The 14,126-nt window shown below is 41.1% G+C and overlaps 1 protein-coding gene across 2 annotated transcripts; it reads right to left on the reverse strand.

Annotated features, from left to right (window-relative positions):
• Window positions 1-1,225: 1,225 nt before the first annotated feature.
• Window positions 1,226-5,003, reverse strand: LOC115665139 (cyclin-dependent kinase inhibitor 5-like). Of its 2 annotated transcripts, none has more exons than XM_056320649.1 (3): window positions 4,395-5,003; window positions 1,946-2,164; window positions 1,226-1,836 (listed from the first exon to the last, which is right to left on the reverse strand). In XM_056320649.1, exons 1-3 carry the CDS (start codon window positions 4,967-4,969, stop codon window positions 1,767-1,769), a joined length of 864 nt encoding a protein of 287 aa, XP_056176624.1. In that variant the 5' UTR covers window positions 4,970-5,003; the 3' UTR covers window positions 1,226-1,766. The 2 variants fall into 2 exon arrangements, with proteins under 2 accessions (XP_056176624.1, XP_030442886.2); XM_030587026.2 differs by having other exon boundaries at window positions 1,946-2,149; window positions 4,395-5,000.
• Between the last annotated feature and the right edge of the window lie 9,123 nt (window positions 5,004-14,126).

A 14,126-nucleotide genomic window follows, 5' to 3' on the forward strand; every position in this document is an offset into this window, starting at 1 on the left:
TCCATAGGGCAAAAGGCAGAATGAGTGCTAATTTGAAACTTTTTTGTATCTCTCTCCTCTTCTCTTCTCTTTCCCCTCCTCAGAGATTTTGAAAAGTAGAGAGTTTCATTGGAAATTGAAGATTCCTCAGTTTCAGCCAATACTTTTTTCTCTTAAGCAACGCCCCCATCCACTTCAACAACCACTATCTCCACTTTCTTTTCTCTTTGGATTTATTCCCCAAAATTTTCACCACCTACCTAGTAGTGCTGCCTGTGCTAGCAAAAATTGCTATATACAAAAGGAAAAATGACCCTGCTCTCCCCTTCACTTCAGCAGGAATGAGGAGTATTTTGACAAGATTTCCCATTGATACTTGCAGGAATGAGGAGTATTTTGACAAGATTTCCCATTGATACTTGCAGATCCACTTTCCTAGCTTAAGCAAGAGGAGGAATCTTCCACTCTCCAAAAGAAAACAAGAAGCACCAACCCCCCAGCAAGAATGTAAAACATAGCCAAACGAAAGTGACCCCAGGACGGCAAAAATCTTTCTGCTCATTTCCCCAGTTTGAATCATTTCGAAATCTACCATAATTCATCTCTGGCCACCGAGAAAAAGCCAGGGGAAAGGAGCATTTAAAACGCACCGATAGGCCAGAATCCAATAAGTGAAATGGAGGGTAAAAACAGAGTAGTAAAAGCCTGAAGGGATTGACATTCATTTAAAGCCTTCACTGATTGGTTTTTCACGCACTGATCTCTATTTTTTTCTGGCCACGGTTTCGCTCACCGATTGAAGGAGCGAAAACAGACCCCTGCACCGGTTTCTTTCTCTGTCTCTTTTTCTCCCTGGCTCAAGGCCGGTACAAAATTTGCAATTATGATGCAAGAGTAGTTGCAGAACACACAGTTCGATATACAGGCATAATAAGAGAGGAACGAGATTCTCCAACCCCACCACCACCCAATAATGGGTAAACCCCACCCACATTCAATTCACCCCATCAGCAAAGCCAATCACCAGTGATTCTTCCACATGAGGTCCCAGAAAAAGCCAAAAAAAAGCCACAAAAAAAAAGTAACAAACCATGCCTATCGTTGCATCTCCAACAAGAACAGCAGGAATCATGTAATAATGTAGATCATTCACTTATCTCAAAGGAATACATGAAGAGGCCAAAACACCAACTGTTGAAGAGCAGAAGATGATGGAACAAAAGACAAGAGAACATGAAAGAAGGGAGGAGGGGGGGAAATACGGGTCATATTTATTCCAAAGGAGCTTCTTTTAGGGTTCCATCAGTACAAGTATGGACAAACAAAGAGAGAAAAAAAAGGGGAAAAAGAGAGATACATTACAAGAGAGAAGAAGAAAAGAGAAATCAAGGAAGAGCAAATTTTGGAGACTTCTGTACCATCAGAGAGAGAGAAGCTAGACCTAGTTGACTAAAAAGTTTTACCCTGAAGCTGACACCTGACAAGCTTCCCACATCCCCTTCCCCTGTCACATGGATGATCTGTTAGCCAAAGGACTTTGGATTTGTTTTTTCTTTTGTTATGAGTCACACTCATAACCCCCTGTTATGTTACAGATCATTAGTCTACACAATCTTCGCGTCCTACTTCTTTGCTTTACAAAGTAAAAAAGAAGGGGGCGATGGAAAATGGAAATAACGCCACCGCATTCACCGACTAAACTTACTCCCCGCTACTTCTCAAGCCCTAGAGCTAAACAATGGCCTAGAATTCACAGGATGATTACTACTGAAGGGTCACAGCATCTCCTATGGATCCAACTTCTGCCACTCAAAGCGTCCTGGCAGCGGTTTGTCGCTCACCGGGTCAAAGTTGTATCTGCAGAACATGCAATGAAAGCAGCTTAAAAATGCAACTAAACACGGGAGAATAATGGTAATATCAGAAATACCAAATAAGCAACTGAAGAGATAAACGTAATCTATACTTCTCAATAAAATTTCTCTGCTGCTCTTCTTCTGCACCAGCAAAGAACTCGTTCATTTCATGTGTCGTCGGGATATGTCTGCCGTCAACATTATGTATTCTTCGGTTAGTCTCAGTTAAGGTGGTGGGCCTGGTAGTAGAACTAGGCGTTCTCACAACTTCGGGGTCTCTGATCAAACTACAGGGTGTCGATTCCCTAGTACTCCTGCAAAAAAGATCACTAAGTTCAAATCTAATCTCAGGTCATGTATCCGACTTGATGATAACTCAAAACAGAATTCGACAGTGATAAACATTTACAGAGATCAGCACATGGTAAAAATGACCCACACGAGCACTATCCAGAATTGTTCTTACTCGCTGTCAATCTCCCCTCTCTGCTTTTTTAAGCATAATTTCATTTTCTTTATATAGGTTTCATGTACCTATAGCAAAAAAAATAATTAATGTACTGTTCCACCACTCTTCTCTGATGCCTCAATCACGCAGAGGACAGTGGCAGGCATATATATGAATATTGCAGGACCCTACCAATCATGCATTCAATAATAGCCACAACACAAAGTGGGGATGTATTTTCAATACATTCCATTCCAGAAGACAGAGATCTACTTTCACCAATGAATCCACATATGAAAACAGGAAAGGTCGAGCAGTTAAAAAATCAAGAGGTGAACCCCCAATTGTTCGTTGCCAGTATATCGAACAAATGGGCAAAAAAATTATATCAATATTCAACTTAACAGTCTCTAAGATTCAAGAATAGAACTCATTCAAGTTCAAAAAAAAAAAATTCATATTAGTGCCAATAGCTAGTCACTTATTCCAAAGAAGCCAATGCACGGTCATTAAAAAGGTTCTCCTGCACCGTTGTACTCATAACCAGGTATAACATGTGTTTCTATATCAACTTCACTGTCCATGAAGAAGTACAAAGTCAGTTTACTCGATCAGAGTGCTTGTAGTAGAAACAAATGCACTAATTCACAAAAAGGCCTATGCAATTACAAACTCTATAACACAAGAATTAAGCTGACCTTTAACAAATGATATATATTGTGATAATACGCATTAACTAATAAACATGACTTCCCATGTTAAAGAAGCCTGACATCAACTAAAGGACTCATGAATACTTGCAGAAGGAGAACGCTCGTGGCGATACAACGGCTTTGTCCATGTATCACGTAATATCAAAACGATAAAAAGCGCACAGATAAAGACTATATGAGTGAGTGCCCCTGGGAAACCTTTCCGGAAAAGTTACAAAGTACAAACCAGGAAAAAACTTTACAGCTAAAGTATAATTTTCAAAAAAAACATCAAAGAAGTCCACTTAAAACAATCTATACTTCTCTTCCTTTTTCCCCCATAATTACAACACAGTAACACATTCGAAAACCTGACGATCAACAAGTTCATATCTTCTAATTATCCTTATCAATCTTCTTTCCAATCATTTTACATCCGTTTGTGGAACGGTAGTGCCATTTCCGAATATACGTTTTTCAGATAATTTAAAGTTCCAAAAAGGGAAGACTACCTACGACGAACCTTAAAATAAGTATGACGAATAATTAATAATATACTCAGGGTATGTAAAATTGGAAAAGAAAGTTCCCCAATCTTTAAATCCTTTTCTATCTCTCCCTCAGCAAGCTGAGAAGACAAACTGGGAAAAACCTTCACCAATCACCTCTACGCACATAAAACTTGTTTGGTGCAAGAAAAAAATTATTCTCTAACTTGATACCATCCTCCTCTTGTTTGTGGGTCTTGTGTTTCACAAATTAATTGATGATCTTCCCTCTGGGCATCATCTCCGTCTTCGCAGCAAAAACTTCTATGCCCTATCATATGGTCTGAAAACTTACAACTTTCCCTTTATTCTGTGCCCTTTTTTTTTTTTTTGGCTTATCAGACAGAGGAGGATGGCATCAAGATACTGACCCACAATAGAAAAAACATACCTTCATCTCACCTAGAATTTTATAATTCAAAACTATTGAGCACACACATATATCTAAGGATTTAATCAAATTGTAGAATTTAAGATCCCCCAACAAGGCGACTCCAAAAGTTCCACCAAATTCACGAAGAAAAGGGGGGGAATAGAGAAAGAATTGAAAAAGAAAAACTGGAATTTGAAGAAAGCACCAAAAGAAGGCCCTTAGCAGTTACAAATCTTTCCCTGCATCTAAATTAATTATCAATCATACGAATTGTGCAAAAAAGTTTAGTACTCCCTTTTGCCCTAAACTTTGTCAGTAACCAAAACAGAGACTGAAAAAAAAAAATCTTCCTTTCTGATCAATCAAACCGCCCTTCCTATCCCTTTTCCCCATCAACCAAAGAGAGAATCGTATAATCCAGACCAAAAACAAAGATTTGCGATGCGAAAGAAAAATGAAAAGAAAAAGTTGCAGAACCAAAATTGAGAGAGCAAACACCTTTCTCTGCCTTCAAACTCCAAAACGTTGTCGCCGAAAGAAGCCTCTCCAACCCCCAAATCGGCATTACTGCTGCACTCGTTATCGTTCTCCGCCGCGTTCTCCTCCCTGGGAATCCCATCCTTGCCCTCCTCCCCGCCGCCACCGCTCGCCTTCCTGTTGCCGCCGCCCTCGGTGTCGCTCAAGAAAGACCCGACCGACTCCATCGAGCCGATCCTCAGCCTCGACCGCGCCCTAGGGTTAGGGCTCGACCCGGGGCTAGGGCCCTTGGCCGAGCCGCCGACCTTCCTCTGCCGCCTCGCGTAGTGGCTCCGGACGAGGATCGGCGGCTTCGGGAGCCGCCGGCTCCGGAGCTGGAGGTAGGAACCGGAGCCGGAGCTGGCCGCCGCCGCCGGCGCCTGCGCCGCGGGCTGAGGAGGAGCGGCGGCGGCGGCGGCGGCGGAGACCGGGGGAGATTTCTGGAGTCGCTGGGAGGCTAGGGTTTTGGCGCGGGTGCGGACGCCGAGGGACGACTGGGTGGCCTCCATGACGGCGAGCTCGCCGGCCGCCTTCGCCTTGCGAATGTACTTGCCCATCTCCCCCTCTCCCTCTCCCTCTCTCTCCTCTCTCCTCTCCTCTCCGCTCCGCCGGCAGCCAAAGCAAAAGCAAAAAGGCCGCTCAGCACGAATCGCTCATGTGAGACACAGAGAGAGAGATACGAAGAAGGAAGAGGAGGAGCCGAGGAGGAGGAGGAGTTTGGTTTGATTTGCAGTTGAAAGGTTTCAGAGATAGATAGAGAGAGAGAGAGAGAGAGAAAGAGGAAGAGATGTTGAAATGGTGAGAGAGAGAGAGAGAGAGGGAGGGAGGGACTGTTAAAAAGTTAGGGTTGGGGACTTCAATTTCTCGCGAGATTCTTCCCCCCGTCCCCCGAATATTCCGAAATTCCTTTCGGCCCCCTCCCCCCCTCCACCTCTTGTTCTTCTATAAGAATTACTTATAAATGTTAAATCGAGAGTCATTTGGGAATGTACATATAAAATTAGGCGTTGGGTATATGTGTGTTCGATTCCATCCTCTGATCAATCTGTCTCTAAACATATTCTGACCCCGTATGTTGAGATACACGGCCGCGTGTAATTGCCCGGTATGGAGATATCGGTTCATGCCGCGCGTTACCTGGTTATCGAAAGAGACGACTCGGCGTCGCGACTGATAAGAAAATGTGCCGGGTGTTTTCTGGGTGGTAATGATCCATTTTCTCGGACTCGAGCCGTTTTAGTTGATGAACGCGTGAGAAATGGCGGATCTCGTAACGCTCGCCCCGGCGTGTATTTATTATTGGGGGGAGGGGTGTCGGTATGTGATCGCGAATGTCCAGAGATCACGAGGAGAAAAAGGTTATTGGTTTCGAAAGGGGTCGGCGGCTAAAATAGTAACGGGGTAAACTCCGCGGTCGATCATGGATGTATTGGAACATTTTCATTCTTGCCGATAAAGCTGTACAGGCTAGAGCATAGACACGTTGTGTACCCATAAAAGGGCGTGACTATGTATACTAACGGCGCAAAGTTTAATGAGATTTCGTTACGACTTCCTAAAAGGAAAGGGGGGTCGATCTTCGGAAAAACAGTTTAATTTGGAATGGAGCAGCTTGTATAGGGTTTTGTTCTTAGACTTCAAAGCTCCATATGATTCTTCTTATTGTTGAGAGAAAATATTTAGGGTTTTAATTTATCAATAAATTTGGTTATTTTGAAGCACGTCGAGCTCTATGAATTTTTAATGTTGACGGTTCGAAATTGAGCAAATCACATTGTGACGGCAAGTATATTATGGACCAATCTATCTTGTTATTATCTCCCTAGTATTTTGGTTAGGTATCTAATTAGTAAGTATGCTTTTATATTTCGAACTAGTATGATAGGAAAAATTATAATATTTAAGTTTATAATACGTACCTTTTCTTATTGAATAGGAGATATTTGATAGGACTAGATTAGCCAAATTGAAAGTTTAGGACCGAATTTTTCTTTTGGCTGGATTTTAGGACCAAATTAGCCAACATACAATAGATATAGGAATTTTTGGACAATTTTTCCCGGGACTATGATTTTCGAAGAATACAAGCCAGATTCATGTGAACCTAGTGCATTCCAACCTCTAAATCCTGTGGGTCTCATATGGGAGACAATACTTTCAATGATCGAGATATATTAGACTCATATGAATATGGATCATCCAGGAAGTTTTCCTCTCGAGCACCCTGTCGAACGTCTTATGCGAATGAAACTTCGTCTTTACTACCGTACTTTGAGGAAGATGTTCACTTTACGAAAACTTTTCCCATTTTATTAAGGGATAACGACACAAATAGTCTCTGAACTTTGACTTAATGTGCAATTTGATCCCTGAACTTTTAATTTGTTCAATGTAGTCCCTGAACTTTAACCTAATGTTCAATTTGGTCCCTGAACTTTGATTTGTTCAATGTTGTCCCTGAACTTTTAATATGTGTTCAATTTAGTCCATGAACTATATGAAAATATTCAATATAGTCCCTGTACTTAGATTAATGGAAGGACTATATTGAACATTTTCAAATAGTTCAAGGACTAAATTGAACACATATTAAAAGTTCAGGGACCACGTTGAACAAATCAAAGTTCAGGGACCAAATTGAACATTAGGTTAAAGTACAGAGACTACATTGAACAAATTAAAAGTTCAGGGACCAAATTCCACATTGGATCAAAGTTCAGGGACTATTTATGTCATTTTCCCTTTTATTAATAAAATTGTTCGCGACAGATATACGACAAAACTCGGGACCCATAAAAATACTCGGCAAATCTCATGAATCTAAATGAGGCGCAAACATGAACGATGGCGCACTTACACGTGTTTCCCTTTCTTTCGCGCCTTAATCCCCCACCTCTTCCTCAGATTTTTCCATCAAATTTACAGGATTTGCATTTTAAGTCATAAAAAAAAAGGCCGGATAAGAGAGAAAAAGAAAGAGAAACGAAATTAATTTAGCATCGGAAGAATCAGATGAGCATACCTTATATTTTTCATCAGCAGTACCTCTTGGTTGCGCTCTCATGCTATTGAAATTTCATTATCTAAATAAATAGAAAATTATTAAGTTCTAAACTATCTCGATCCGATGTGATCAAACCATTTCGGCAGCCACCCATTTAATTTTGCCGGCATGGCAAGTCCGGCCGGCGTTCCTCGACAGCTCTCGGCACACACGTGTGGCGCTGAAGTGGCGTGGGCCCACCAAGGTCGAGGACATAATTTCCTCTCGAACAAATGAAAAGTTATTGCGTGTGCATATATTTCGGAAGGGAAAAGTGTTAGAAAAGTCATAAATCTTTTGCATTGATATCAATTCAGTCCTAAACTCTTTTTGTGCCAACTCAGTCCTAAACCTTTTGTCTTTGTATTAATTGAGTCCTTCCGGCTAATTTTGGGCGGATATAGCTGACGTGGACGCCGGCCGGCCTACGTAGCACCGTCATCGATGACGTGGATAACTTTTAATAATATTTTAATATTTTTTTAAAAAAAATTTCTTTCCCTTTCTTCTTCCTTCAGCTGGTCGCTGGCCTCTAGCGAGCTCCTGCGGCCATTGGCGAGGCTCACCCTCGCCAGATCCGGTGAGGTCGTGCCTCGCCCAGCCCAACGCGAGGTCGAAAAATAAAGAAAAGAATAAAAAATTTGAAAAATGTTATTAAAAATTATCTACGTCATCGCCAGAGGTGTCATGTAAGCCGGCCGGCATCCACGTCAGCTATATCCGGCTAAAATTAGCCGGAAGGATTGAATTGACATAAAGATGAAAGGCTTAGAACTGAATTGGAATAAAAAAAAATTTAGAACTAAATCGGCACAAATATAAAAGGTTTATGACTTTTCTGACACTTTTCATGTTTCGGAAATTAAAAAAAATCCTCGTGCGCATCTGGAAGCAAAAATTAAAAGTAATTTCAAAAAAAGATTTGTTAATATTTGTCCGCGCCGAATTCCTTTTTATTTTTATTTTGCTTGCTTGCTTGCTTGCTTCCTTCCTCAATATATGTGGAAAAAGAACGAATTGCTGACGCCACGTTTATTTCACCTTCTCCCCAATTTATCGCGACACGAGAAGATGGGAAGGACGAGAAAACTCGAGCGAACTGGCGACGGCTTAAGACATTGGATTCCTTTTCTAGTGGCCAGGTGGAAAGTGCTTTTTTTTATTTTTTCGATTTTTACTTTTATTATTCTAGAAATTACAATATTCCGAATTTTCTTTTATTTTTATTTTTCTCCATAGATAAGATTTTTCTTTTCCGAATATTGCCCCCCCACCCCACGCGCTCGGCGCGGGGTTGCGAACCACGCGCTCCCGGCGCTGGCCGATGAAGAGCATCTTGTGCCAATTTGTCAGGTACATGTAAGAAAAAAAAAAAGAGAGAAAAATAGAAAATAGAGAAATTATCCCATTGGCTGACAGATTTCCCCACTACGAATTTTTTTCTTTCCTTTTCTCTTATTAATGTTCTTTTACATTAATTAATTAATAATCTGATATGAATATAATACGATTTAATTTCTCTTCGCGTTACTGCTATAAAAAGGAAAAAAAAACACTGATGCAGGAGAGAGCGTGTGGCCAAATTCCAAAAGGGCCTTTTGTCTCTGCTGCTGCTTGGTCTGCGTACCCCACCTTTAAACGAAATTTTAAAAAATGAAAAGGAAAATGGCATTTATAAAAAAGAAAAAAAATAGCAGTGCTGATTTACTAAATTATCTTAATCACCTTCAATCTAAAATATATCGAAATGTTATTGATTTTTCTGAGGCGGATACTAAGCGAAGTTTGATGGACAAATCGCCATCAATTTCTTCAGCTAATAAGTTTTGGGTGCCCTCACTAATATACTTGATGAGAAAATGTTTGATTTTTAAAGCATCGATTATGCGTTTAAAAAGGTTAGATTTAGTTATTAGATTGCTCGACGAGTATCCCTCGAGAGGATATTTTGTAACAAGATCCATAAAATGATACCGGCATTGTTCAATCAGTCTGCGGCGGTAAGTATATCGATTGATATTGGCGTTTTATAATGTCTTTTTGGAGAAGTCTACGGTATTACATTATGGTGATGCAAAGTTGCTAAGAAGGCAGTGGGCAATCTAGAGACTTTCAATTAATGTTCTTTAAATGGGAATACTTTCTGGTGCCTAAAAAAATGATATAGCCTTTGGTTTGAAATTTAGCAAAGCTAATTGAAGTTTGGGAGGAGCTAAATTCCATCTGATGATGGATTGGAAAGCTGGAATAATTGTCACAGCAATGGCAGTTTGTTTCTGACCATACCCATCAGCAAAATCAATTTTCTTTCTTCTCTTGGACCATATGTACAGATATATAGTGCCATGAAATAACAATAGAATAATAATTAAATGCAAAAGATACAATGATTTGACAAGCTTCAACTTCTCTGGTCATTCAATACAATAGTGTCAATTTCTTGGTACCCAACCATATCTTTTCATTCCAATGCCAATTGCTTCATAATGTCATATTGTACCTCCCTCCCTTCCATGGAAAAGGAAAGGTCAGAATCATAGTATTCTGTTCAATATCATAGCAACTGTCTTTTCCTTTCTTCTTTTAAATTTAATCACTTCAAGAGCAGAAACCATATCTTTTCAAAATTGAACCCCAATTCATCAGATTTCTTTATAGAATATACTAAGGGTGCGCATGAATACCATTCTGTGCCCGGACGCTATTTCTGAATAGAAATGATTTTTTTTTATTCTGTGCCCGGAAATAATTTCTGAGTATTTGAAGGCGTTTGATAAATGTCCAAAATTTCTATTCCTAGAGTAGAAAAGAACAGAAATGCGTTTGGTAACTACACAAAATTTCTGTTCCCAAATAATATTTTAATAATATTTTGAATTGTTTAAATTTTTTTTTTCTTTTTACTTTCTTCTTTGGCCATGGCCGGTCGCAAACAGCCGGCCGCCGGCCAGCCCTGGCCGGCGAGGGCGTCACGGACCTCGCCGGCCGCCGCAGAGGCGAGGTCGCCCTCGCCGGCGAGGGCGAGGCGGACCCTCGCCAAGCAGGCGGCGGCCTCGCCCGGAGACGGCGAGGCTCGGCCTCGCCCGGCTTTGGCGAGGCCGAGCCTCGCCGTCGCGACCCACGGCGAGGTCTGCGGCGAGGCCGAGCCTCGCCATCTGCAGGCGAGGCCGACCTCGCCGTCGCGACCGACGGCGAGGCTCGGCCTCGCTCGATCTGGGCGAGGCCGCCTCGCCCGGGCGGCGAGGGTCCGGCCTTCGCCCTCGCCGGCGAGGCGACCCTCGCCTCCGCCGGCGAGGGCCGTGACGCCCTCGCCGGCCCTGGGCTGTGGCCGATCGCCGGTCGCCGGCGGTCGGCTCAGCCAAGAACAACACCACAAAATAAGAAAAGAAAAAAAAGAAAAAGAAGAAAAAAAACTGATTCTCAAAATTGTGCCGAGAAACAAGAAGCAACTTTTTTTTACTTCTTGTTTCTCTTCCAAAACTGTTTCTCGGCACAAATTTTTGCAAAAATGTGCCGAGGAACAAAAAGTTTACCAAACGCATTTCTGTTCCCAAACTATTTCTGGGAACAAAAGAACAGAAATTTTCACTATTTGGCACGTTACCAAACGGGCCCTAAATAGTCTTCAAGCTTTGGTGGCTCTTTTATTCCAATTCATCAGATTTCTCTCTTTATCTTCATCATTAGGCCCTTTCACCTAGCCGACCCCTCAGCACTCAGCAGCATCTCTTTCTTGCTGTCTGAGTCCTGTTAATGCCACTGAATGTACATGATTTCTAGGACGTAAATGCGGTAATTTTTTGGGCTTTTCCCATATATTTCCACTCATCTGAAATCCGCTCTCAGGTCTCAAAGCCGCTGGTTCAGCTCGACAGCAATGATGATTTGACTTTTGTTACACATGAACAGACTTCTAACCCATCATTACTCAAGATTTATACTTCTGCACACCCCCCCTTACTTAATTGCATCGACTTTTTGGCCTCCCTCTTCCATTGTCACCACGGTTGTTGCATTATTTTAATCAACGCATTTAGTGGTATTTCTTTTTTTGGTCAGACATTTAGTGGTATTTCATTTGTTGCGAGTGGCCGGTCAGCACTCATTAGGCATGTATTGCAGTTTTTAACATCCTATGCACTATCAATATTATGAAAATTTAAGCATACTCAAAGATGACAATTTTCTAAGTTCTAACTTATGAAATTGTTTAAGTGATGAGCATAGTTGTCTCCCTCTCACTCGAGCTGAGTCACTGCGTTGATACACTCTCTTGAGATCAAACCATAGATATACGAGAAGGAGTGTAACTTTTGGGACATTGTAAGTATTCTGACTTTTGTAAGGCACTCACTTACACAAGAATTCATAAAATAGAAAGATTAAAAAACAACCATATTTAAGTCATTGGTATCTAGGTACGTGAATATCAGTATTTGTGTGTATATAATATACCAATCAAATGATTGTGTTTTTGGGGCGACAAAGCATTGGGGCAAAGCACAAGTTTAGTTCTCCAAGTTGTATCCTCTCCTCTGTATAATTTAGTTGTTCGATTTTTCAGTTTGCATAGTTAATTCATTCTATCAATCACTATTACAAACAAAGTCAAATTGTTGACGTGACATAAAATGTACATGTGGTACTAATGTGGCACCAAATAAATGCACCATGAACAAACATGATACAAAGAAAACCTAGAAAGAGATAGAGAGGGGTGCGTCACGGCCTCTTGTGACTACGGGCGCTCCCCCGGCAAGAGCCAAGCCAACCTTGCTAGTGGTTGCAAGGGGTTGTGACGCTCCCTATCACCAGTATCCTCTCTCTTTCTCTCTCTCTCCCTTGTGTCTTGGATTTTTTTTTCACTTTGGTTGTATCTAGGATCAAGAAACTCTTGAGTGCAAGCATTTGGACAATTCTAGGATCAAGAGCCAAGCCAGCCTTGCTAGTGGTTGCAAGGGGTTGTGAAGCTTCCTATCACCGGTATCCTCTCTCCTCTCTCTCTCTCTCTCTCTCTCTCTCTCTCTCTCTCTCTCTCTCTCTCTCTCTCTCTCTCATATCTTGGATTTTTTTTTACTTTGGGTGTATCTAGGATCAAGAAACACTTGAGTGCAAGCATTTGGACAAATTCTAATGGAGATGTAATTTAATTTTGTTTTCGAATGCTTATATAGTTTTTCACAACGAGGAGAGAACTCATCTAGGTATAACTTAACCTTACAAACAATAAATGTCTCACGAACCACATGAACCAAGGAGGGTAGAAGCGAATAGTTAGGCAGATGACTTACAAAGGGATTATTTGTGGCTATTGATATGAGGAACATACAACTTGTCTCGTGCACCTAATCCACATACATAATCGTTTCTAACCATTAAAGTAATCTCGCGGGTTTAAAAATTGATTGAAATTGGGAGATCTAGTGATCCTTAAGGTTCATGGCCCGCTTAAAATAATTTACACAACATGTACTTGATGCATCATATGCACCATTCAGAATAAAAATTCAAGTTCAAGATAACACAGGCCATGCGCATCTGCAAATTTGGTCTCCACCGTATCGTGCACCAGACAGAATTTCAGAGAGATATCGATACAACAATATTAACACCTAATTTATGGAGCAGAAAAAGATAGCATCAGCACCTAATTTGATAATAAATATTCTGTTTAATACGACAAACCAAGATGCGAAAAGTAGGAATAAGATGAAGATTAAAAGTGCCAACCGCTTGATGCATAACCCCCCCTTTTTTTTCTATATCGACATGGATGTGAGCTTTTTCTAGGAAAGGAAAGACACGAGAGAGAGAGAGAGAGAGAGCCATGCAACTTCGATTTCGTTTTCTGCTTTGTCAGAGAATTTGCAGTGAAAGAAAGCCTCAGAGAGTCCTGTAAACATCAAAAGCCTCTCCCATGCAAAGCAAATATTCTGAACATTCTCTACTTTTGAACTCTCGTCTTCTCTTTACTTTTCCCCGCCGAGATCCCCCCCTTCCAAAGAAGGGTCGGGAGTCGTACGTGGGGTGCTTCGTTTTGCAATTGTAGACATGTTCTTTTTTACCACTGTTTAATGTTTGATTTAAATCTTTCAGCTGTTAATTTAGTGAAAGCATGACAGCAGAACTGAGGACAAAGAAGGGCAGAGTCAACCTGAGGTCACCCAACATTCCATTTTCCTTTGCCTCCCACCCCTCATCTTCGAATATGCAGTGGAAATTTCATATCGGTACGAGTATCGACGTTATCGAAGGTAGTTGTTAGATCGTGCCTTCATCAAAGTGCGTAAACTTTTAGAAGAGTTAATATCTTACGGTATGAAAAGGACTCGTTCTCTTCCTTTTTTTCTCCTCCTCCTTCCTATTCTTTCCTCTGCAACTTGAGAGCTTCGTGGTGCACCTCCGCTACCACCTCCGTTACCGCAATCGTCATCTCCGCAGTCGACCTACTTCATGCTACTACGAATTTTTCGCTCCCTCTTCCTCTCTCGTTTGGGAAGAAACTTGAAATCCTTTGTGCTCCAAGACATAACATAAAATGGTAAAGTTTCACAACTCCTTTTACCCAAGAAAACAATAAACAATATAAGTTCCATTTATTTTGTGAAAAATAATAATTTAAAAAAAAACTTTACTAAAAATGATCGCTTGCATCGCTTATAAAAATGAAT

The sequence above is a fragment of the Syzygium oleosum genome, unplaced genomic scaffold (assembly GCF_021117445.2).
Source record: "Syzygium oleosum isolate NSW1041296 unplaced genomic scaffold, Sole_v2.1 Sole_v2.01, whole genome shotgun sequence".
In the NCBI taxonomy this organism is placed as follows: Eukaryota; Viridiplantae; Streptophyta; class Magnoliopsida; order Myrtales; family Myrtaceae; genus Syzygium; species Syzygium oleosum.

Bases quoted from the DNA above. Each gene is read 5' to 3' on its own strand.
- LOC115665139 (XM_056320649.1), bottom strand. From the start codon at position 4,969: ATGGGCAAGTACATTCGCAAGGCGAAGGCGGCCGGCGAGCTCGCCGTC. The intron at 2,165-4,394 runs GTGTTTGCTCTC...ATTTGAACTTAG, and splicing joins GAGTTTGAAGGCAGAGAAAG to TGATCTTTTTTGCAGGAGTA. The intron at 1,837-1,945 runs GTATAGATTACG...CATGTTCTGCAG, and splicing joins CAGAGAAATTTTATTGAGAA to ATACAACTTTGACCCGGTGA.